This window comes from Pistacia vera, unplaced genomic scaffold (genome assembly GCF_008641045.1).
Source record: "Pistacia vera cultivar Batoury unplaced genomic scaffold, PisVer_v2 Contig628, whole genome shotgun sequence".
NCBI lineage: Eukaryota > Viridiplantae > Streptophyta > Magnoliopsida > Sapindales > Anacardiaceae > Pistacia > Pistacia vera.
In genome coordinates, this window is record NW_022196477.1 from 183548 (window position 1) to 206690 (window position 23143).

At 34.2% G+C, this 23143-nt stretch overlaps 2 protein-coding genes and 1 pseudogene across 5 annotated transcripts; all 3 read left to right on the forward strand.

Moving 5' to 3' along the window:
• Positions 1-773: 773 nt before the first annotated feature.
• LOC116111161 (transcription initiation factor TFIID subunit 12-like) lies at positions 774-8451 on the forward strand. 4 transcript variants are annotated; one of them, XR_004125016.1, is made up of 10 exons: positions 774-1389; positions 1896-2069; positions 3036-3554; positions 5464-5538; positions 6062-6140; positions 6237-6301; positions 6448-6483; positions 6650-6816; positions 7360-7398; positions 8203-8451. XR_004125016.1 is itself a non-coding variant. In XM_031397361.1 (9 exons), exons 1-8 carry the CDS (start codon positions 898-900, stop codon positions 6767-6769), a joined length of 1560 nt encoding a protein of 519 aa, XP_031253221.1. In that variant the 5' UTR covers positions 774-897; the 3' UTR covers positions 6770-6816; positions 8203-8451. The 4 variants fall into 4 exon arrangements, 2 of the variants coding, with proteins under 2 accessions (XP_031253221.1, XP_031253222.1); XR_004125017.1 differs by lacking the exon at positions 8203-8451 and adding an exon at positions 7602-7920 and having other exon boundaries at positions 7386-7398; XM_031397361.1 differs by lacking the exon at positions 7360-7398.
• Positions 8452-11683: 3232 nt separating this feature from the next.
• LOC116111138 lies at positions 11684-16957 on the forward strand (annotated as a pseudogene).
• Positions 16958-21794: 4837 nt separating this feature from the next.
• Positions 21795-22265, forward strand: LOC116111139 (transcription initiation factor TFIID subunit 12-like). Its single transcript, XM_031397330.1, has one exon. It carries the CDS (start codon positions 21795-21797, stop codon positions 22263-22265), a length of 471 nt encoding a protein of 156 aa, XP_031253190.1.
• The last annotated feature ends 878 nt before the right edge of the window (positions 22266-23143 follow it).

Consider the following 23143-nt stretch of genomic DNA (forward strand, 5'->3'; position numbering starts at 1 on the left):
CCAGTCAAACCACCGTCGAAAGTCACTTGGAGTCGCCGTGAGTAGTTGAGAGACACTATAAGGCTCTGATATAGCCTTTTTTGGTCATATTGATAGCCAAAAAGGCCATATCAGAGTAGATCTGACCGGAAATGGGTTTATTGGCCATATATGGATGAGATATGACCGTTAACGGCCAGATCCATTGATCTAGACGAAAATGGCCAGAATAGATCTGGCTAGGATGGGCCATAACAGAGCCTCCCAGCGACTCTCAACCATTTTTAGCGACTCCGGTGACTTTCTGGTGGCGGTCGACGATGGTTGGCAATGACTTAGGGTGATAGGGGTTATTTTGTTATAAATTAAAGTTTTATATAAACGGGTGTTTTAGTTAAATATGAAATATTGAGGGTTAAAAGAAATTATTTAAAAATTAATAATAAAAATAATATTATATTAATATTTAAAAAGAAGATAATTTAATAATTTAAATAATATATCCGTTAATTTATTCCTCTCAATTAAATATATTAATATAACATATGTATCAATTTATACAAACTAACTAAACACATTTTTTCTAATAATTTTTAAAGGAATCTAAATTTTTAGTAATTCAATATTCTCAATAATTGAATATTTCTTAAAACAAAGGCGTTTACGGCTGTTAGCGATTTAGATTTCATAAGAGGAAACTGATAATAAATATTTTATTTTAATATTTTATTATTTTTCATTGTCAGGGAGATATAAAGCATAATAACCCAGCTAAATTTAAACAAATAATTGAATCTCGTACTTAAACGAGCCATTTTTGCATAAAGAGGGCGAGAGAACAATTTCCTAACACCCACAGAGAGACCATAACCATAATTCCCAGAACAATCCTCATCCCAATTTTTCCTCCATTCCTCCATGGACCAACAACAACCACCACCACCACAAACTCCTACACCTCCCACCACCACCGCTGAACCACCCGTACAACCACCACCGCCACAACAACAAGAATCACCATCACCGTTACCCTCCACCACCTCAACTCCTCCAACCCCTACATCAAACCCTAACCCTAACTCTAATCAGCCCCAACCCCCAAAACCCACACTCACACCACAACCCAGACCGACCTCATTTTCCAGACCCTGGCAGCAGCAACAACAACAACAGCCCTCACATTTTTCTCACTTCTCTTCCCTTCCTTCTTCCCCTTCTTCTTCTCCGTCTTCCTCTGCTTCCGCGCCGCAGAGGGGTGGCATTGCCCTTGGCGTTCCGGCGCCCCGCCCTGCGGCGTCTTCTTCGCAACCCACACCGTCCTTCTCGGCTTCTTTCGGTCAGCAGTTTGGTAGCTTGGGCCGGACTGGAGTTAACGTGCCTGATTCATTATCTAATTCCAGTCCATTGCAGGTTTTTGTTTAGAATAATTGAAATTATACGTTATTTTAGGGTCCATCTGATGTAATATTTAAATACACTGCATTTGGTTGAATTGAGTTAAAATGTTTTAAGAAACACAATCCTAAAGCCTAGTGTTAGATAAAAAAACGAAGAAGTTGTTAATGTGCTTGAGTTAGTCTTCAATTCAAGTCTATTGCAGGTTGGATTCTTTCTTTCTTTCTTTTCTTGCTTTAGAAGAATTGAGGTTATACACTATTCTTGGTATAGTTATTAAGTGATTTTAGTAGCTTTTTTTTTTTAATAGTTTTTTTTTTTTTTTTTTTTTTTTTCAATATAGGTTTAGGCGGTCTGTTTCTGTGAGTTATTTTGATTTAATTTATCGTTTTCTTCATTGTTTGTTGTTATTAAAATGACATTTATAGTTATTCAGGGTGATGATTAAGTTTGGTTTTGAATATTGAGTGGGCGTATATGTGTGGTTTTTTCACTTGATTAATTGTTTTTCAAATTTGTAGGCAAGGCAACAAGTGCAAGGAATTCAGGGGATGGGAATGATAGGATCACTAGGTTCTGGTGCACAATTGCGGCCTGGTGGGATTTCTGTTCAACACCATCAGCAGAGGCCCACACAACAATCATCCCTTCGTCCACCACCATCGCCCCCAAGTAGCCAACCCCCTGCTACCCAGGTCAGGAATGGTCCTTTCTGGAACTCGGCATTTGTGCTGATTTTTAACTACATTATAATCTTAAACTGTCGTGAGTAAGATTATAATGTTAACTAGGTGGAAAAATCAGTCGCAAGAGGTAAAGGAGTGGTAATGACTGTGACATGTAAATTAGGTTCAAATTTGCCTTGCCAAAAAGAGAGGAGAGGGTCTGGCTTTTAGAAGTTAGAAAATTAGGTCTGAAAACTCAAATTTCATATTTTTCTTAAGGTGAAATATACGTAACGGGCATCAAAATTTTTGTATGTTGAAGCATTAAAATATTAATAATTTTTCTGTAAGGTGATATATAATTCAATGTAGGTTTTGGACAAAGAAATAACTTCTTTCTGTAGCTATGGGAAACTAAAAAACTTGATTATTGGGTGCAAACTGACCGTGAATCGAGGTATTGTGTAGGCAATTGAAAACCTGTAGTTGTTTCACACCAAAATAATAATGTTAAAATTGTCATTCTGCATTTGATGGCCTAAGTTTGTGGCTATCGAAACTGGAACGTTTATAAATCAGAAGAATTCTGGCAGTGAGAGTAAGTATAGAGAAACCTTTGTTCATTAAAATAATTAGTAAGTTTTTATTTGGTTGATTGTAAAAAGGGTTTCAGACATTGGATTTAATCTGAGTGTCTGTCACTGTGACCTCCTTTATTTGGTTTTTGCTTGTATATAATCAGAAGCAGATTACCATTTGCCATTAAGATATCTCCTACAGAAACAGGCCTGCCTGATTTATTATGTAGTTAGAACTGTCTGGAATACTGATATTGTGATTTGACTATGGCTTGTTAAAATTTTATGATAGATCTAATCTTCTTTGCAACCTCATCACCTATTCTTATTGTGTTTCATGGAATACCTCTGGTGAATTCTGGGTTTGATGTCTTCGTTTGGCATTTGTTTACTATTTATTTTTTTCCACTTTATGTAGAATTTTCAAGGTCAAGGTCTTATGAGAGTCTCACCGGTGGGCTCTCCTGGGTCTACTGCACCAAATGCATCACAAAGCATTCAGTCCCTTAATCAGCCATGGTTATCTTCTGGATCACAAGGAAAGCCTCCTTTGCCACCCCCCTCTTCATATAGACCTCAGTTGAGCTCACCATCCATGCAGCAAAGGGTACATATTCCTCAGCAACATGTTCCTTTGTCAACAACTTCGCAGCAACAGCATGTGTCATCTGTGCAGCCACAACAACCTAAACCATCTCATCAGCCGCAGGAGTCTTATGGGCAACAATTTCCCTCATCAAGGGTCCCTCAATCTTTACCACATCAACAACAAATTTCAAGGGCCCAGACTTCTGCAGTTCATAAGCCTTCCTCTCTTTCAATGGTACAACCTATCACTGTCCAGCAAGCGACCCAGAGTAGAGTAGTCAGTGCAGAAAGTGATGAATCTAATAATCAGATTGTCAGCAAAAGAAGCATCAATGAGCTTGTTAACCAGGTTAGACATAGTGGCCTTCTCTTAATATTTATAATTCAAGTTCATATTAGCAGTCCTACCAAATTTTTACGATTGCGATCATATGCTACTGGTCTGTCACCAAAGCTAGAATTTGACCTTCCAATTTCTTCCAGTTCTATTGCATTCCAAATCAGAAAATATATTAGTTTATTTCTCATTTGAGGTGGTGGACTTCAAATACTACAAAGTACAAACTTTCTACATATATCCTGTTTCAGCTGCATCTATGCAAGCTAATAGATGAGAAAACTTTCCCACCTTTGTAAGAGTACTGCAGATAGAATCAATAGACAGGTGGAGCCCCACTGTTCCAAGTTGTATTTTAATCTTAGCACCAAACAATTTAATACGTATTTAAATCCTAGCTAAAGTGAAGAGTAACATTAATTTATGCATAAATTAGTTTCATTCTTATTTAAATCCTAGCTAAAGTGAAGAGTAACATTAATTTATGCATAAATTAGTTTCATTCTTTGGCAATGCATTTCTATTAGGGTAGATTTCATTACTCTCCCTCGAGATTTCTGCTTGTATATTAGTCATAGGAGGTCAATGAAGTTTTCCCATTCTTTCAGTGGATTAGTACTCGTGGATAATGATAAATTTGTAGGTTGAAGATATATGCATTCTTTATCACTACTATTATTTAAATATTGGAAACAAACAACATTACTGAAGGATTAAAGATCAGTTCAACAAAAAATCACGTGAACCAGAAACCCTATGGAAACAAGTAAAACAGAAAAAAGTTACAGAGAATCAATNAATCCTAGCTAAAGTGAAGAGTAACATTAATTTATGCATAAATTAGTTTCATTCTTTGGCAATACATTTCTATTAGGGTAGATTTCATTACTCTCCCTCGAGATTTCTGCTTGTATATTAGTCATAGGAGGTAAATGAAGTTTTCCCATTCTTTCAGTGGATTAGTACTCGTGGATAATGATAAATTTGTAGGTTGAAGATATATGCATTCTTTATTACTATTATTATTTAAATATTGGAAACAAACAACATTACTGAAGGATTAAAGATCAGTTCAACAAAAAATCACGTGAACCAGAAACCCTATGGAAACAAGTAAAACAGAAAAAAGTTACAGAGAATCAATGAGAGAAATAAAATGTAAGTAACTTTAGTACTCCAATATTTTAATAAAGAGAAAATTGTCAAGGCTTTTGGGATATTGATTGGAAGTTTGCCTCTTTAATATTTGGGCTTAATTTTATGAGATGATATGGAGAAGGTAGGAGCTGCCACCATATGAGGTGGGATATGATGACTCTCTGCCAAATGAGGGTTAGGAGTTGGGAATGTGAAGAAATATGGGGCTCTTTTAGCTAAATGGCTTTAGAGGTTTCTACAAGAACGATTTGTAGTAATTCCTCTTTGTCTTTTTGTTCTTTCTGCAAGGTCACACGGGTTTAATTTTTTTTTTTTTCACAGTAATACACAACTCTATGTTTCCTATAAGTAAATAAAGAGAAAGTTGTCTCTTGGAGTTTCTTACTATTTGAAACCCACAACAGTGTCCATGGACTTCTTGATGAACCCCTTACCAACACATTTAGAATATCAGCAGTATGGTCTTCTTGATGAAACCCACACCAACACATTAGAATATCACCCATATTCTTGAAGACCATAAATACTCTCTATAAACTCATGCAATAGATATTCTTTTTTAAAGGAAATCTCCATAGCCATTTAAAAGAATTTGTTTGTCTCCAAAGGCTTTGCTCATCCATTCTTGCTTTAGATGGACTCAATCTTGTATTTCCTTATCTTAACTATAATTTGTTTGGTTCTCTTAGAGTTCATGATATCTTCCTTGACTTTTTATTTTTTTTCTCTTTAGTTTTGTTTGATCCTTATGCTTCTTTGACAGATTGATCCATCAGAGAGGTTGGATCCTGAAGTCGAAGATATTCTTGTGGATATTGCAGAAGATTTTGTGGAGTCTGTGAGTAGTTCAATTTTGATTCTTATGATCTTAGAAAATGCGACACAAGCAAAGACACCTTGTGGACTTCAATATTATGTTATTATATACTTCTTATTATTTCTTACTTATTATTTTCATTACCTCATTTTTTTCTTTTGAAAACTGGAGCATTGTTTGTACTATAAAATATGAAATCATATAGCACTAATTATAGGAGTTACAAACCAAATTAGACTTGTTTTTTTATTTGATCTGCCTGTGGGAACTGAAGGATTGGATCTTACACATAAAAGATGCATGAACTTTTTCTAACCTCAAATTTTTTTAAACTTATTTTTTCTGTAGGTTTATAAACCAGATATCTTAGGCTTTGTCACAGTTACGATAGTGCATATACTTAAATAATGTTCGTAGGCAATATGTAATTTCCATATTAGACAAGTTCATTGAACTTGGATAACTTTTCATGCTTTTCGTAGACATTATTTGGTTGTTCTTTCAACTTGCAGTCATTCTTAAATTCACTTTTTTCTTTGATCAGATTATTACATTTGGTTGCTCATTAGCAAAGCATCGGAAGTCAGATACATTGGAAGCAAAAGACATACTTCTACATGTTGGTTAGTTATGTAGGAAAAGTTCATCGTGTTTTATTCTGTTTATTCCTTTTTTTGTACATCTAGTGCTTAATTAACTGTTTTTATGCCTTGATACAGAACGAAATTGGAATATGACACTTCCTGGGTTCAGCTGTGATGAGATTAAGACCTATAGAAAACCGGTAAAAAAATTCACTATGGCTGGTTACTGTTATCCTTCTACCTTCTTAACAAAAAATGTAGACTAAAGGCTATTGTGTTGGAGGAAAACATTCTCTATAAATTTAGGTTTTTTTTTTTTAACTGTATTTTATGATGGTCTTTTCAGCTTACAAATGATATCCACAAGGAGCGACTTGCAGTGGTGAGTTTTGGCCTTGATGTCTTCCAGATTCTATTGTGATATATTACAAATGCTTTTCTGTTTGTATGCACAAATATTGTTGTGTTAGACTAAGTTGAAACTTAACTAAAAGAAGTCATATAAATTACTTTTTCAATAGGTGATCTGGTATTTTGTTATTTCGTAGATAAAGAAATCAGTCATGGCAACCGAGTTAACAAGTACTAAAACTTCTGCTGGACAAGCTGCTGTAAATTCAAAGAGTAACCTGGGAAAGATACCTGCCAATATCATAGGCTCTACATGAGGCAGTTTTTGATGGTGCTCCATGTTAGATTCTTTTCTGCTATGAAGGTAATTGCATAGATGATGTGTACATTTGTGTGCATTGCCCATTTGGTGAGTCATAGACTCGTAACTATTGTAGAGTTGAAGGATATTTTTTTGATACAATATTCTTTGTAATGGAAGTCTATCTAAGTTAATTTTTCCTTTTAAATCTGTTTAGTTATTTTGTTTTGCTTGCTAAAGGCATCTCTAATCACATTAAGAATGAACTAGACCTCTAAATGATAAAAGTACCCAAAAATAAGTATGTATTCATGATGTTGGATTATTTAACTATTGAAAAACAAGTAATGCTCCTAAATATGGAGTCTCGAAAAATATCAGTATATGTTTTAAGAGAACCAGATGCTTCTAATTATAGGTTTGATATAATGTTAACTTATGCAGTTATGTTTTATTTTTATTTTTATTTTTATAATCATATGTGCATATATACAAATTTACATATAAGCGTCATGAATACATGGAATGAATTGCTTACTTTTTTTTTTTTTTTTGCTTAAAAGAAGGAACTATTTTTTATTTAGAGACAATTATTGCTTATTGTAGATGCTAATTTGCATTGGACATTTCAGGTATTTCTTGCTGGTATGTAGCTTGTCCTTTCAGTTCCTACCTGACCTTGAATGTAGAATTTGCTATATTTTATGCTAAACAGAAGGATGTCTTCCCAGTTCAGATTACCTTTTGATGAGTAGAAATTTATCGAAACAAAATGCCAAAGCTATTGGTATCCAGAATCTGATAAACCCTAGAAATTATCTTACCTCTGGAATTGTTGAATTCTACAGCTCTGAGATCCTCTCCACAACCGTTGATGAAACGGAAGCCTGAAATTATTGTTGATAAGCCATAGCCACAATCATTTTCTCATCTCTCTCGGTTTTCTCATTTTCATTTCTTTCACTGCTTTAAAATATTTTAAAGGAAATAAAACAAACAGTGGATAGAATTCTCGTCCTCTAGTTGTCTAGACAGAAAGCTATAAGCTTGAAAGACATCATCTTTTCAAGAACCAAATAGTGTTAAACATGCAAGACTCAAATGAGAAATGTGTGGGGTTTAACAAGTTGCTGAAATAGGTAATTTCTAGCTGGTACGATATTTGCTTTGGCCTTCATTAATTTTGAAAGACATCAATATATTACTTGACCTGTCTAGGGCTTTCTAACTAGACCACATTTAGTTTGATGATAATTTGCATTGAGGATTCTGAGTTCAGGTTCTTGAGTGAAATGATGTTTTTTGGAGCAAAATGTACAAATCTAGAATGAAGTTGTCTGCATAAATAGATTTTTGATTTATTATGCAGCACCATGTTTAGTGCTTATATTTTTTCTGTAGAAGATTGTGTTTTCTCTTGCGTGTCTTAGTAATTTTTATTTCATGCAGGTTAAACTTTGAGAAAAGAATAATTGGTGGGATAGATGGATGGAACCGAGATTTTTCAGGTTGACTCTGGATGCATGTGTGTTTGCTTGGATATTTTGTGTAGTATTCTGATGCTAAGCTACAAGTAGGGAGAAACTATAAAATTTCTAAGATTCATGCCTTAGGTATGTTCCGGCCACCGACTTTTTTATGTAGTGGGAAGTCCCATTTTGCTGGCAAATTCTCATGTGGTTTCCTCCTCCTGCAGAGGTGAGGCGCATTTTAAACAGTTCTGAAAAAGGAACAAAGATCCTTCTTGTATCTCTATATTGACTGCAAATGACTAAAATATGGTAATTATCAGGATGAAAAAAAATGTAAGATGGGTGAAATAAAATATAATTTAAGAATCATTTTTTGAATTAAATATTATGTTTATCAGAAACTTTAATAATTTAATCTCATTAAATTATCTCATTAAAATGTATCATTTAGCGACAATTGCACATATATCCTCATATAGAACACTGATAATCGTTGATATGCCAATATACCTTTTAGGTTACATCTTTTTCTTGTGTCCAGTTTTACATCCAATGAATGATAAATGTTTAATAAATAGACTTCATTAATGATTAAACGCTTAAAGAAGTCTCATCATTCAGGACCTGTAAAACCCACAAGAAGGTATCCTTTAACCTTTTTAGAGTTATGAATTCCATATCATGGGATAGTGTTCTCAAACCCACAAGAAGGTATCTTTTAACCTTTTTAGAGTTATGAATTCCGTATCATGGGATAGTGTTCTCAAACCCATATAACTACAATCTCAATCAGTTAGGGTATTGACCTATTAAACAACAAGGCCTTACCTTCTATTCTAATCAAAGACGGCAATCTACAAATCAAAGGTCCATGCCTAAGTTGCTAAGGTGTGAAGCTTATGTTTTCTGTTACGGTAGTTATATATAATTATAAATTTCACTTGGTCCAATTCAATGCACATCAAATACACTAGTGTTTTTGTCCTAAAATCTTCATTTTAGCAAATCGAGACTCATCACCCCCATGAAGACAAAAACACATCAACCTTATAAAAACAGAATGTCCAACTCATGTTCAATGGTTGTGAACATAATTTTGAGCTACGATAAAATCTTATAGGAAAATGATAGAGTTACCGAAAAGTTTACATCGAATTTGTGCACCGAATGACGTGACAAAATCCTGACCGTTGATTAATATTAACTGATAATAAATTAATGGTCATGATTTTGTCACGTCATTCGGTGCACACTCGTCGGTAACTGTAGCATTACTCAATCTTATATCTCTCATATATGACCCCTTCATATAAATGTAGATTTTATCTTATAATGTAGCTCTAGAACCTTGACCATTGATGTATGTACATATTCACATGTATTATAAATGAGATTTATGATGGCAATACAAATAAAACATTTTTATTTATTTAACAATTTTTTACATTATTTTAGAGAATCACTGTACTCTTAGGGGGTGTTTGGTTGGGGGTTATATGAGATTATTAGGGTTATGTCATCTTATATTATTTGATTACCACGCTTGGTTGTCAAGTAATATAAGATTCCAGTAATCTTCAAATACCAGTAGTAGTTACTGTTGGTAATATTGAAGATAATATGATATTCTCCATTTTCTTAGGTATTGTAAGATTACCAAGGTAATTTTATTTTTGTTACAATTCTATCTTATTTTTGTTACAATTCTATCCATTATTAATAAAATTTTAGGACAATAATACCCTTATTTTTAAATTTATTTACATGAATCTTGCTTTTACCATTTCATCCCAATTAATTAACTTTTTGGACAAAGTTACCCTTGAAATCAAAGCAAATTGTAGCTTACCCAAGCCACCACCCCCACCCACCTACCGCTAGCCAAACCACCGCCGGCCGCCGCATAAAGTCGTCGAAGATCACCTGGAATTGCCGTGAATAGTCGAAAGACATCGAGAGGCTCCAATATGGCCTTTTTTGGCAATATTGATGGTTGAAAAGGCCATATCGGAGCAGATCTGGCCGTTAACGACCAGATCCATGGCCCTTAACGGCCATATCATAGATATTTGGCTATTAACGGTTAGATCTATTCTAGTCTCCAACATCTCCGCTGCTGCTATATCACGTCTCCTCTGCCCAAGGTCACTCGATCTAAACGGTGCGTTTTCTAGCTTCTTTCGGCGACTCAAAACGGCAGATGGAAGTGGCAAACAGTGGCTTGGGGTGGTGGGGGGTGATTTTGTTATAATATAAAGTTTTATATAAGTGGGGGTGTTTTAGCTAAATCTGAAATGTTGGGGGTTAAGAAAATTATTAAAAAATTAATAATAAAAATAATATTTAAAAAGAGGACAATTTAATAATTTAAATAATATACCCATCAATTTATTCCTCCCAACTAAACATATTAATATAACATACCCACCAATTTATTTCAACTAACTAAACACATTTTCCTAAAGATTCGCAGTAATTTTCAAGGTAATCTTAACTTTCCAGTAATCCAACATTTTCTAAACCAAACGCATCTTTAGGGTATTGGGGTATTTTTGGATTTATTATAAAAAATAATAAAAATTAGAAAATTAGGGTGAATGAGTTACAATTGAAAAGTAGAAGTCCAGTACGAATTGGAATGTATTGTGGATTACTACATTCCTTTTTTGGACTTTGACCATGAACTTTGAGTTAACTGCATGCCAACGCGCTACCTCCTTGCAAAGAGCCCACTACAAGAAGCGTTCCATCATTGTCTTGCACCAGTAATGACAACCAAAGAAGACGGAAGACAAAAAAATGGAGAAAATGTGGGGGAGCCAAGCATCTAATTAGTTAGTGAAAGCAAATATAATTGAAGATTATTCCAAGTGATCAAAATAGTGATATTAAAGCCAAAATCTCGTAGTAAAAAATCAGAATTTGAAACTTGCAGAATCTTATATTAATATTTAAAAGAGGTAATTTAATAATTAAATAATATCCCCTCAATTTATTTCTCTCAACTAATATATAATATAAATTTACCCAAATTTATTTCTCTCACTAAATATATTATATAAACCCATAAATTTATTTTAACTAACCAAATATATTCTTTAATACTCTTTAAGAATAATCTTTTAAAGTAATCTAATATTTTAATAATCCATATTTTAAGTAATCCAATATTTTCGAAGAAAGGCGCCTTCCCAGTTAGCAATTTAGATTTTCGGTGAACGTTTAAAGTGGAAACTGATAATAAATTTTTTATTTTAATATTTTATTATTTAAGTTTTTGTTATTTCATGGTCAGGGAGATATAAAGCATAACCCAGCTAAATTTAAACAAAATATGAATCTCGTACTTAAACGAGCCATTTTTGCATAAAGCGGGCGAGAGACAATTTCCTAACACCCAGAGAGAGCCATACCATAATTCCCAGAACATCCTCATCCCAATTTTCCTCCACTCCTCCATGGACCAACAACAACCACCACCACCACAAACTCCTACACCTCCCACCACCACCGCTGAACCACCCTTACAACCACCACCGCCACACAACAAGAATCACCATCACCACCGTTACCCTCCACCACCTCACTCCTCAACCCCTACATCAAACCCTAACCCTAACTCTAATCACCCCAACCCCCAAACCCAGACCGACCTCTTTTCCAGACCCTGGCAGCAGCACAACAACAACAGCCCTCACATTTTTCTCACTTCTCTTCCCTTCCTTCTTCCCCTTCTTCTTCTCCGTCTTCCTCTGCTTCCGCGCCGCAGAGGGTGGCATTGCCCTTGGCGTTCCGGCCCCCGCCCTGCGGCGTCTTCTTCGCAACCCACACCGTCCTTCTCGGCTTCTTTCGGTCAGCAGTTTGGTAGCTTGGCCGGACTGGAGTTAACGTGCCTGATTCATTATCTAATTCCAGTCCATTGCAGGTTTGTGTTTAGAATAATTGAAATTATACGTATTTTTAGGGTCCATCTGATGTAATATTTAAATACACTGCATTTGGTTGAATTGAGTTAAAATGTTTTAAGAACACAATCCTAAACCTGTGTTAGATAAAAACGAAGAAGTTGTTAATGTCTTGAGTTAGTCTTCAATCAAGTCTATTGCAGGTTGGATTCTTTCTTTCTTTCTTTCTTGCTTTAGAAGAATTGAGGTTTACACTATCTTGATAGTTATTAATGTATTTTATATTTTTTTTTTTTTTTTTTTTTTTTTTTTTTTTTTTTTTTCAATATAGGTTTAGGGTCTGTTTCTGTGAGTTATTTTGATTTAATTTATCGTTTTCTTCATTGTTTGTTGTTATTAAAATGACATTTATAGTTATTCAGGGTGATGATTAAGTTTGGTTTTGAATATTGAGTGGGCGTATATGTGTGGTGTTTTCACTTGATTTTGTTTTTCAAATTTGTAGGCAAGGCAACATGCAAGGAATTCGGGGATGGGAATGATAGGATCACTAGGTTCTGGTGCAATTGCGGCCTGGTGGGATTTCTGTTCAACACCACAGCAGAGGCCCACACAACAATCATCCCTTCGTCCACCACCATGCCCCCAGTAGCCAACCCCCTGCTACCCAGGTCAGAATGGTCCTTTCTGGAACTCGCATTTGTGCTGATTTTTACTACATTATAATCTTAAACGTCTGAGTAAGATTATATGTACTAGGTGGAAAAATCAGTCGCAAGAGGTAAAGGAGTGGTAATGACTGTGACATGTAATTAGGTTCAAATTTGCCTTGCCAAAAAGAAAGGAGAGGGTCTGGTTTTAGAAGTTAGAAAATTAGGTCTGAAAACTCAATTTCATATTTTTCTTAAGGTGAAATATACGTAACGGCATCAAAATTTTTGTTGTTGAAGCATTAAAATATTAATAGTTTTCTGTAAGGTGATATTAATTCAATGTAGGTTTTGGACAAAGATAACTTCTTTCTGTAGCTATGGAAACTAAAAAACTTGATTATTGTGCAAACTGACCGTGAATCGAGGTATTGGTAGGCAATTGAAAACCTGTAGTTGTTTCACACCAATATAATGTTAAAATAGTCATTCTGCATTTGATGGCTTAAGTTTGTGGCTATCGAAACTGGAACTTTATAAATCAGAAGAATTCTGGCAGTGAAGAGTATAGAAAACCTTTGTTCATTAAAAATATGTAAGTTTTTATTTGGTTGATTGTAAAAGGGTTTCGACATGGTTTAATCTGAGTGTCTGTCACTGTGACCTCCTTTATTTGGTTTGTGCTTGTATAAAATCAGTGCAGATTATCATTTGCCATAAACTCCTACAGAACAGGCCTGCCTGATTTATATTGTAGTTAGAACTGTCTGATACGATATTGTGATTTGACTATGCTTGTTAAAATTTTATGATAGATCTAATCTTCTTTGCAACCTCATCACCTTTCTTTTGTGTTTCAGGATACCTCTGGTGAATTCTGGGTTTGATGTCTTCGTTTGGCATTTGTTTACTATTTTATTTTTTCCACTTTATGTAGATTTCAAGGTCAAGTCTTATGAGAGTCTCACCGGTGGGCTCTCCTGGGTCTACTGCACCAAATGCTCACAAAGCATTCAGTCCCTTAATCAGCCTGGTTATCTTCTGGATCACAAGGAAAGCCTCCTTTGCCACCCCCTCTTCATATAGACCACAGTTAGACTCACCATCCATGCAGCAAAGGGACATATCCTCAGCAACATGTCCTTTGTCACAACTTCGCAGCAACAGCATGTGTCATCTGTGCAGCCACAACAACCTAAACCATCTCATCAGCCGCAGGAGTCTTATGGGCAACAATTTCCCTCATCAAGGGTCCCTCAATCTTTACCACATCAACAACAAATTTCAAGGGCCCAACTTCTGCAGTTCATAAGCCTTCCTCTCTTTCAATGGTACAACCTACACTGTCCAGCAAGCGACCCAGTAGAGTGGTCAGTGCAGAAAGTGATGAATCTAATAACAGATTGTCACAAAAGAAGCATCAATGACTTGTTAACCAGGTTAGCATAGTGGCCTTCTCTTAATATTATAATTCAAGTTCATATTAGCACCTACCAAATTTTTACGATTGCGATCATTGCTACTGGTCTTTCACCAAAGCTAGAATTTGACCTTCCATTTCTTCCAGTTCTATTGCATTCCAAATCAGAAAATATATTATTTTATTTCTCATTGAGGTGGGGGACTTCAAATACTACAAAGTACAAACTTTCTACATATATCCTGTTTCAGCTGCATCTATGCAAGCTAATAATGGAAAACTTTCCCACCTTTGTAAGAGTACTGCAGATAGAATACTAGACATGAGCCCACTGTTCCAAGTTGTATTTTAATCTTAGCACCAAACAATTTAATACTTATTTAAATCCTAGTTAGTGAAGAGTAACATTAATTTATGCATAAATTAGTTTCATTCTTTGGCATACATTTCTATTAGGTGATTTCATTACTCTCCCCGAGATTTCTGCTTGTATATTAGTCATAGGAGGTAATGAATTTTTCCCATTCTTTCATGGATTAGTACTCGTGGATAATGATAAATTTGTAGGTTGAAGATATATGCATTCTTTATACTATTATATTTAAATATTGGAAACAAACAACATTACTGAAGGATTAAAGATCAGTTCAACAAAAATCACGTGAACCAGAAACCCTATGAAACAAGTAAACAGAAAAAAGTTACAGAGAATCAATAGAGAAATAAAATGTAAGTAACTTTAGTACTCCAATATTTTAAAAGAAATTGCAAGGCTTTTGGGATATTGATTGGAAGTTACCCTCTTTTATTTGGGCTTAATTTTATGAGATGATATGGAGAAGGTAGGAGCTGCCACCATATGAGTGGGATATAATGTCTCTCTGCCAAATGAGGGTTAGGAGTTGGGAATGTGAAGAAATATGGGGCTCTTTTAGCTAAATGGCTTTAGAGGTTTCCACAAAACGATTTGTAGTAATTCCTCTTTGTCGTTTGTTCTTTCTGCAAGTTCACACGGGTTTAATTTTTTTTTTTTTTTTTCACATAATACACAACTCTATGTTTCCTATAAGTAAATAAAGAGAAGAGTGTCTCTTGGAATTTCTTACTATTTGAAACCCACAACAGTGTCCATGGACTTCTTGATGAACCCCTTACCACACATTTGATTATCACCATTATGGTCTTCTTGATGAACCCACACCAACACATTAGAATATCACCCATATTCTTGAAGACCATAAATACCTCTATAAACTCATGCAATAGATATTCTTTTTTAAAGGAAATCTCCATAGCCATTTAAAAGAATTTGTTTGTCTCCAAAGGCTTTGCTCATCCATTCTGCTTTAGATGGACTCAATCTTGTTTTCCTTATCTTAACTATAATTTGTTTGGTTCTCTTAGAGTTCATGATATCTTCCTTGACTTTTTATTTTTTTTCTCTTTAGTTTTGTTTGATCCTTATGCTTCTTTGACAGATTGATCCATCAAGAGGTTGGATCCTGAAGTCGAAGATATTCTTGTGGATATTCAGAAGATTTTGTGGGTCTGTGAGTAGTTCAATTTTGATTCTTAGATCTTAGAAAATCGACACAGCAAAGACACCTGTGGACTTCAATATTATGTTATTATAATTCTTATTATTTCTTACTTATTATTTTCATTACCTCTTTTTTTTTCTTTTGAAAACTGGAGCATTGTTTGTACTATAAAATATGAAATCATATGCACTAATTATAGGTTACAAACCAATTAAACTTGTTTTTTTATTTGATCTCTGTGGGAACTGAAGGATTGGATCTTCACACTAAAAGTGCTGAACTTTTTCTAACCTCAAATTTTTTTAAACTTATTTTTTCTGTAGGTTTATAACCATATATTAGGCTTTGTCACAGTTACGATAGTGCATATACTTAATAATGTTCGTAGGCAATATGTAATTTCATATTAGACAAGTTCATTGAACTTGGATAACTTTTCATGCTTTTTGTAGACATTATTTGGTTGTTTTTTCAACTTGCAATCATTCTTAATTCCTTTTTCTTTGATCAGATTATACATTTGTTGCTCATTACAAAGCTCGGAAGTCAGATACATTGGAAGCAAAAGACATACTTCTACATGTTGGTTAGTTATGTAGGAAAAGTTCATCGTGTTTTATTCTGTTTATTCCTTTTTGTACTCTCTAGGCTTTTAACTGTTTTTATGCCTTGATACAGAACGAAATTGGAAATGACGCTTCCTGGGTTCAGCTGTGATGAGATTAAGACCTATAGAAAACCGGTAAAAAATAATCACTGTGGCTGGTTATTGTTATCCGTCTACCTCCTTAACAAAAAATGTAGCCTAAAGGCTATTGTGTTGGAGGAAAACTTCTCTATAAATTTAGGTTTTTTTTTTTAACTGTATTTTATATGGTCTTTTCACTTACAAATGAATCCACAAGAGCGACTTGCAGTGGTGAGTTTTGGCCTGATGTCTTCCATATTCTATTACAAATGCTTTTCGTTTGTATGCACAAATATTGTTGTGTTAGACTAAGTTGAAACTTAACTAAAAGAAGTCATATAAATTACTTTTTCAATAGGTGATCTGGTATTTTGTTATTTGTAGATAAAGAAATCAGTCATGGCAACCGGTTACAATACTAAAACTTCTGCTGGACAAGCTGCTGTAAATTCAAAGAGTAACCTGGGAAAGATACCTGCCAATATCATAGGCCTACATGAGGCAGTTTTTGATGGTGCTCCATGTTAGATTCTTTTCTGCTATGAAGGTATTGCATAGATGATGTGACATTTGTGTGCATTGCCCATTTAGTGAGTCATAGACTCATAACTATTGTAGAGTTGAAGGATATTTTGTGATACAATTTCTTGTAATGGAAGTCTATTAAGTTAATTTTTCCTTTTAAATCTGTTTAGTTTTTTGTTTTGCTTGCTAAAGGCATCTCTAATCACTTAATGAACTAGACCTCTAATGATAAAAGTACCCAAAAATAAGTATGTGTATCATGATGTGGATTATTTAACTATTGAAAACAAGTAATGCTCCTAAATATGGAGTCTCGAAAGATATCAGTAAATGTTTTAGAGAACCAGATGCTCTAATTATAGGTTTGATATAATGTTAACTTATGCAGTTATGTTTTATTTTTTATAATCATATGTGCATATATACAAATTTACATATAAGCGTCATGAATACATGGAATGAATTGCTTACTTTTTTTTTTTTTTTTTGCTTAAAAGAAGGAACTATTTTTTATTGAGGACAATTATTGCTTATTGTAGATGCTTTGCATTGGACATTTCAGGTATTTCTTGCTGGTATGTATGTATCCTTTCAGTTCCTACCTGACCTTGAATGTAGAATTTGCTATATTTTATGCTAAAGGGAAGGATGTTTTCCCAGTTCAGATTACCTTTTGATGAGTAGAAATTATCGAAACCAAATGCCAAACTATTGGTATCCAGAATCTGATAACCCTAGAAATATCTTACCCTCTGAATTGTTGAAGCTCTGAGATCCTCTCCACAACCATTGATGAACGGAAGCCTGAAATCTTGTAGATAAGCCATACCACAATCATTTTCTCATCTCTCTCGGTTTTCTCATTTTCATTTCTTTCACTGCTTTAAAATATTTTAAAGGAAATAAAACAAGGTGGATAGAATTCTTCCACTAGTTGTCTAGACAGAAAGCTATAAGTTTGAAGACATCACTTGTCAAACCAAATGTTTAAACATGCAAGATTCAAATGAGAAATGTGTGGGGTTTAACAAGTGGCTGAAATAGGTAATTTCTAGCTGGTACGATATTTGCTTTGGCCTTCATTAATTTTGAAAGACATCAATATATTACTTACCTGTCTAGGACTTTCTAACTAGACCACATTTAGTTTGATGATATTGCATTGAGGATTCTGGTTCAGGTTCTTGAGTGAAATGATGTTTTTTGGAGCAAAATGTACATCTAGAATGAAGTTGTCTGCAAAATAGATTTTTGATTTATTTGCAGCACCATGTTTAGTGCTTATTTTTTTTCTGTAGAAGATTGTGTTTTCTCTTGCGTGTCTTAGTAATTTTATTTCATGCAGGTTAAACTTTGAGAAAAGAATAATTGTGTGGATAGATGGAAACCGAGATTTTTCAGATTGACTCTGGATGCATGGTGTTTGCTTGGATATTTTGTGTAGTATTCTGATGCTAACTACAAGTAGGGAGAAACTATAAAATTTCTAAGATTATGCCTTAGGTATGTTCCGCCACCGACTTGTTTATGTAGTGGAGTTCCATTTTGCTGGCAAACTCTCATGTGGTTTCCTCCTCCTGCAGAGGTGAGGCGCATTTTAAACAGTTCTGAAAAGACACAGATCCTTCTTGTATCTCTATATGACTGCAAATGACTAAAATATGGTAATTATCAGGATGAAAAAAATGTAGATGGGTGAAATAATATAATTTAAGAATCATTTTTTTGAATTAAATATTATGTTTATCAAAACTTTAATATTTTAATCTCATTAAATTATCTCATTATCTTCATGCCATTTTATAACATTAATCATGCATTGACATCATGACCATGTATATCTTTCAAAGATCATCTAACTAATGGGTAAGCATTAGTACATGGCTTAATCACATCAATATATAATCAATTCATAATCATAAGAATTAATTATGTTAAATCTTAAACTTTAATAACTAGAAGCTTATACTTCATGCCATTTTCCATCCATTTCCTAAATGAATTGGCTCTTGGCCTAAACATAAAAGTTGTAGGGCTATGTCTTAAATTTCTAGTGCTTCAAGAATCATCTCATTTCGATTTTTATGACTCAAGTTATGGTCGAAATACTGAAGCATGTTTAACATAACCCCTAAGCTTACCAAATCTAATTTTTTCATATTAAACTAGGTCACATCAATTCCTATTGACAATTAACTAATAGGTCAACTTATGGATCAAATAAACCTCACCTTAATAGTCTTTAACATCTTAAAGGAAGTGTAAAATCTCATTCCCATAATCATCCATTATTGTTATAACATTGTAAGCTAATGCAAACAAAACATCAACACTTCTAATATCAATCATTCAACATCATGTGGCCTCCAATACTACAAGTTTTGCCACAATGAACATCCACACTTCATTTTCTTCAATCAAACATAACAACTCATAAAACATAAATAGCAATAACTTTATGTATAATGAATTCAAGGTAATAAATAGAATAAATGAGTTCAACTACACTTGCCATAAACTAATTATATGTCGTAAAGTCTTAATTTAAGGTTTCATTAAAATCTACAAACCCTAGCATAATCCCTAAAGTCATGGGAGGTTCTTCCTTACCTTTTTAAAGAATTCCTCCAACAAATCCTTTGCCTTTGTCTTCTTTCATACCTTTTTAAAGATTTCCTTCAACAAATCATTTGCCTTTGTCTTCTTTCATACCTTAATCCTATATATATAACATTAGACCTCAACATTTACTTCAAATCTTCAAATCACATCAAAACTAGGGTTTTTAATCCTTACCTTAAACCCTTCAACTGGAAGATCCAAGGCTCCTATCTTGTTCTCCTTGAAAAATAATGCAAAACTTCTTTAAAACTTAGAGAGAGAAAACTTGTTTCATGGAAGATTTGAGAGAAAATGGAAGAAAGGTTGAAGAAATGCTATTTCCCTTGGCTTGAATGAATTTCCTCTCATATTTCATTAATTTTCCAAAATTATGCTATTGACCCAATTATTTTAATTGTATAACTCATAAGTCCTTAATTCTTTATATAAGGGCATTTTGGTCATTTTGCACTAAACATAATTATTATTTAGTTAATGCCATTAAATGCAATTAAGCCTACTCATTCTTGACTTTTTCAATGCTTATCCATAGGCAAAATGACTATTTTGCCCTTAATACATTTCCATAGATAATTGATTCATACCGTTCCAAATGAATTGACTATTTTGCCCTTAGTTAGATTTTATGCTTTTTAACATAAAATTAACATCTAAAGGATTATTTTGAGTTAGGAATATACCTTTAACATCTTGGGTATTACAAAACTGCTCATTATGGACCTACAATTCATAACACATCATACACAAATTCATTAATAAACTCACTAAGAGAAAGGAGTAAGAAGGGGGAGTAAGGCTAACATTATTCTTGAGTAATTCTCAAATTTGATGGGAGGTTTTCTTGATTTTTTTCTTAGGGGGCATTTGGTTGGAGGTTATATGGGATTACTGGAGTTATGTCATCTTATATTACTTGATTACTACGTTTATGTGTCAAGTAATATAAGATTCCGATAATCTTCAAATACCAATAGTGTTTGCGGTTGGTAATATTGGAGGTAATCTGATAACCTTAATTTTCTTAGATATTGTAAAATTACCAAGGTAATCTTATTTTTGTTACAATTATAGCTCTTATTAATAAAATTTTAGGACAATAATACCCTAATTTTTAATTTTACTTACATGAATCTGAGTTTTACTATTTCACCCTAATTAATTAACTTTTTGGACAAAATTACCTTTGAATTCAAAACAAATTGCAGCTTACCCAAGCCACTACCCCCACCCACTTGTTGCCACCCAAACCACCGTCGGAAGTCACTTGGAGTCGCCATGAGTAGTCGAGAGACACTAGGAGGCTCTGATATGGCCTTTTTTGGCCATATTGATGGCCGAAAAGGCCATATTAGAGTAGATGTGACCGAAAATGGCTTTATTGGCCATATTTGGATGAGATATGGCCGTTAACGGCCAGATCCATTGATCTGGCCAAAAACGGCCAGAATAGATCTGGCCAGAAACGGTCATATTGGAGCCTCCCAACGACTCTCGACCATTTTTAGTGACTCCGGTGACTTTCTGGTGGCGGTCGATGATGGTTGGCAATGACTTGGGGTGGTGGGGTTTATTTTGTTTTAAATTAAAGTTTTATATAAGCGAGGTGTTTTAGTTAAATATGAAATATTAGGGATTAAAAAATTAATAATAAAAATAATATTATATTAATATTTAAAAAGAGGGTAATTTAATAATTTAAATAATATACCCGTCAATTTATTTCTCTCAACTAAATATATTAATATAATATACCCATAAATTTATTTCTCTCAACTAAATATATTAATATAATATACCCATAAATTTATTTTAACTAACCAAATATATTCTTTTTAATACTCTTTAAGAATAATCTTTAAAGTAATCTAATATTTTAATAATCCAATATTTTAAGTAATCCAATATTTATCGAAGAAAGGCGCCTTCACAGTTAGCAATTTAGATTTTCGGTGAACGTTATAAGTGGAAACTGATAATAAATTTTTTATTTTAATATTTTATTATATTCAAAACCACAGTAAAATTTTTGTTATTTTTCATGGTCAGGGAGATATAAAGCATAATAACCCAGCTAAATTTAAACAAAGAATTGAATCTCGTACTTAAACGAGCCATTTTTGCATAAAGCGGGCGAGAGAACAATTTCCTAACACCCAGAGAGAGACCATAACCATAATTCCCAGAACAATCCTCATCCCAATTTTCCCTCCACTCCTCCATGGACCAACAACAACCACCACCACCACAAACTCCTACACCTCCCACCACCACCGCTGAACCACCCTTACAACCACCACCGCCACAACAACAAGAATCACCATCACCGTTACCCTCCACCACCTCAACTCCTCCAACCCCTACATCAAACCCTAACCCTAACTCTAATCAGCCCCAACCCCCAAAACCCACACTCACACCACAACCCAGACCGACCTCATTTTCCAGACCCTGGCAGCAGCAACAACAACAACAGCCCTCACATTTTTCTCACTTCTCTTCCCTTCCTTCTTCCCCTTCTTCTTCTCCGTCTTCCTCTGCTTCCGCGCCGCAGAGGGGTGGCATTGCCCTTGGCGTTCCGGCGCCCCGCCCTGCGGCGTCTTCTTCGCAACCCACANAATATGAATATGAATACGGTATTTACATATGCTATGTTCTTGCTAAATTAAAGATTGATTTTGCTTCACAATAGACATAGCTGATTCCGAAGTTTGAGTGTTTTGTGTTAAAGATAATGTTTAATTGATGAGTCTATATGCGTACATTAAACTTGGAAGACTGTTGGAGACGTTCTGTTACCTCAAGTTTGTTGTTAAATCTTGTTGTTGAGTTTTATGGCAGCTTTATATTACATTACGTTAAAGTTTCATAGGAGAATAAAAAATTGGAAGTCGGCTGATTTCTTATCTCTTTGTGTAAATTGAATGGATAGACCGGTAATCGTCTATTGCTGATTGGCCAAATGTTATTGGGAAGACAAATGAGTCAAAGAGGCTGCATTTTATGATATTTCCCCAAGTTTTACTGTTACTTAATTAGGTAAAATTCATAATGGCTAGCATGATAGTCTCTTCCTCCTCGCTTTTCTCTGGGGTCGCAATCTATCTATAAACAGGCCTAGAAATGTATTCATCTCCTTGGGGCTTTTGAGGGGGTCTCTTTCCATGAAGGTTTTGATAAAAGAGTATGGATTCTTGAGAAGTCAGGTAATTTTTCATGTAAGTCTTTTTAAACTGATAACCCAACACACCCTTTCCTGAACGCTATGGATTGATTTGGAAGGATAAAGTTCCAATAAATTTGTCATGGTCTATTACTCTAAAGAGACTAAACTCTGATGACATAACTCAAGGAAAACCAAGGATGTGTTTATCATCGAATTGGTATATTATGTACAAGGAAAACTCTGAAAGCACTTAACAACTTTTCCTACAGTGCTCCATTGCCATGCAATCATAGCTTAATGTTGTTTCAGATTTTAATGCTTTCTTGTCAGACCCTCTCTTTTTGTTCATTTTTCATGGAAAGGTTATCACCTTTTGGAGGTAAATGGAAAGTAGCTCTTTTGTG

What these genes read in the sequence shown, in the direction of transcription:
- LOC116111161 (XM_031397361.1), top strand. Translation starts at nt 898, where the DNA reads ATGGACCAACAACAACCACCACCACCACAAACTCCTACACCTCCCACC. An exon ending in CTAATTCCAGTCCATTGCAG is followed by an intron (nt 1,390 to 1,895) that starts GTTTTTGTTTAG and finishes TCAAATTTGTAG; the next exon opens with GCAAGGCAACAAGTGCAAGG. An exon ending in TTAAGACCTATAGAAAACCG is followed by an intron (nt 6,302 to 6,447) that starts GTAAAAAAATTC and finishes TGGTCTTTTCAG; the next exon opens with CTTACAAATGATATCCACAA.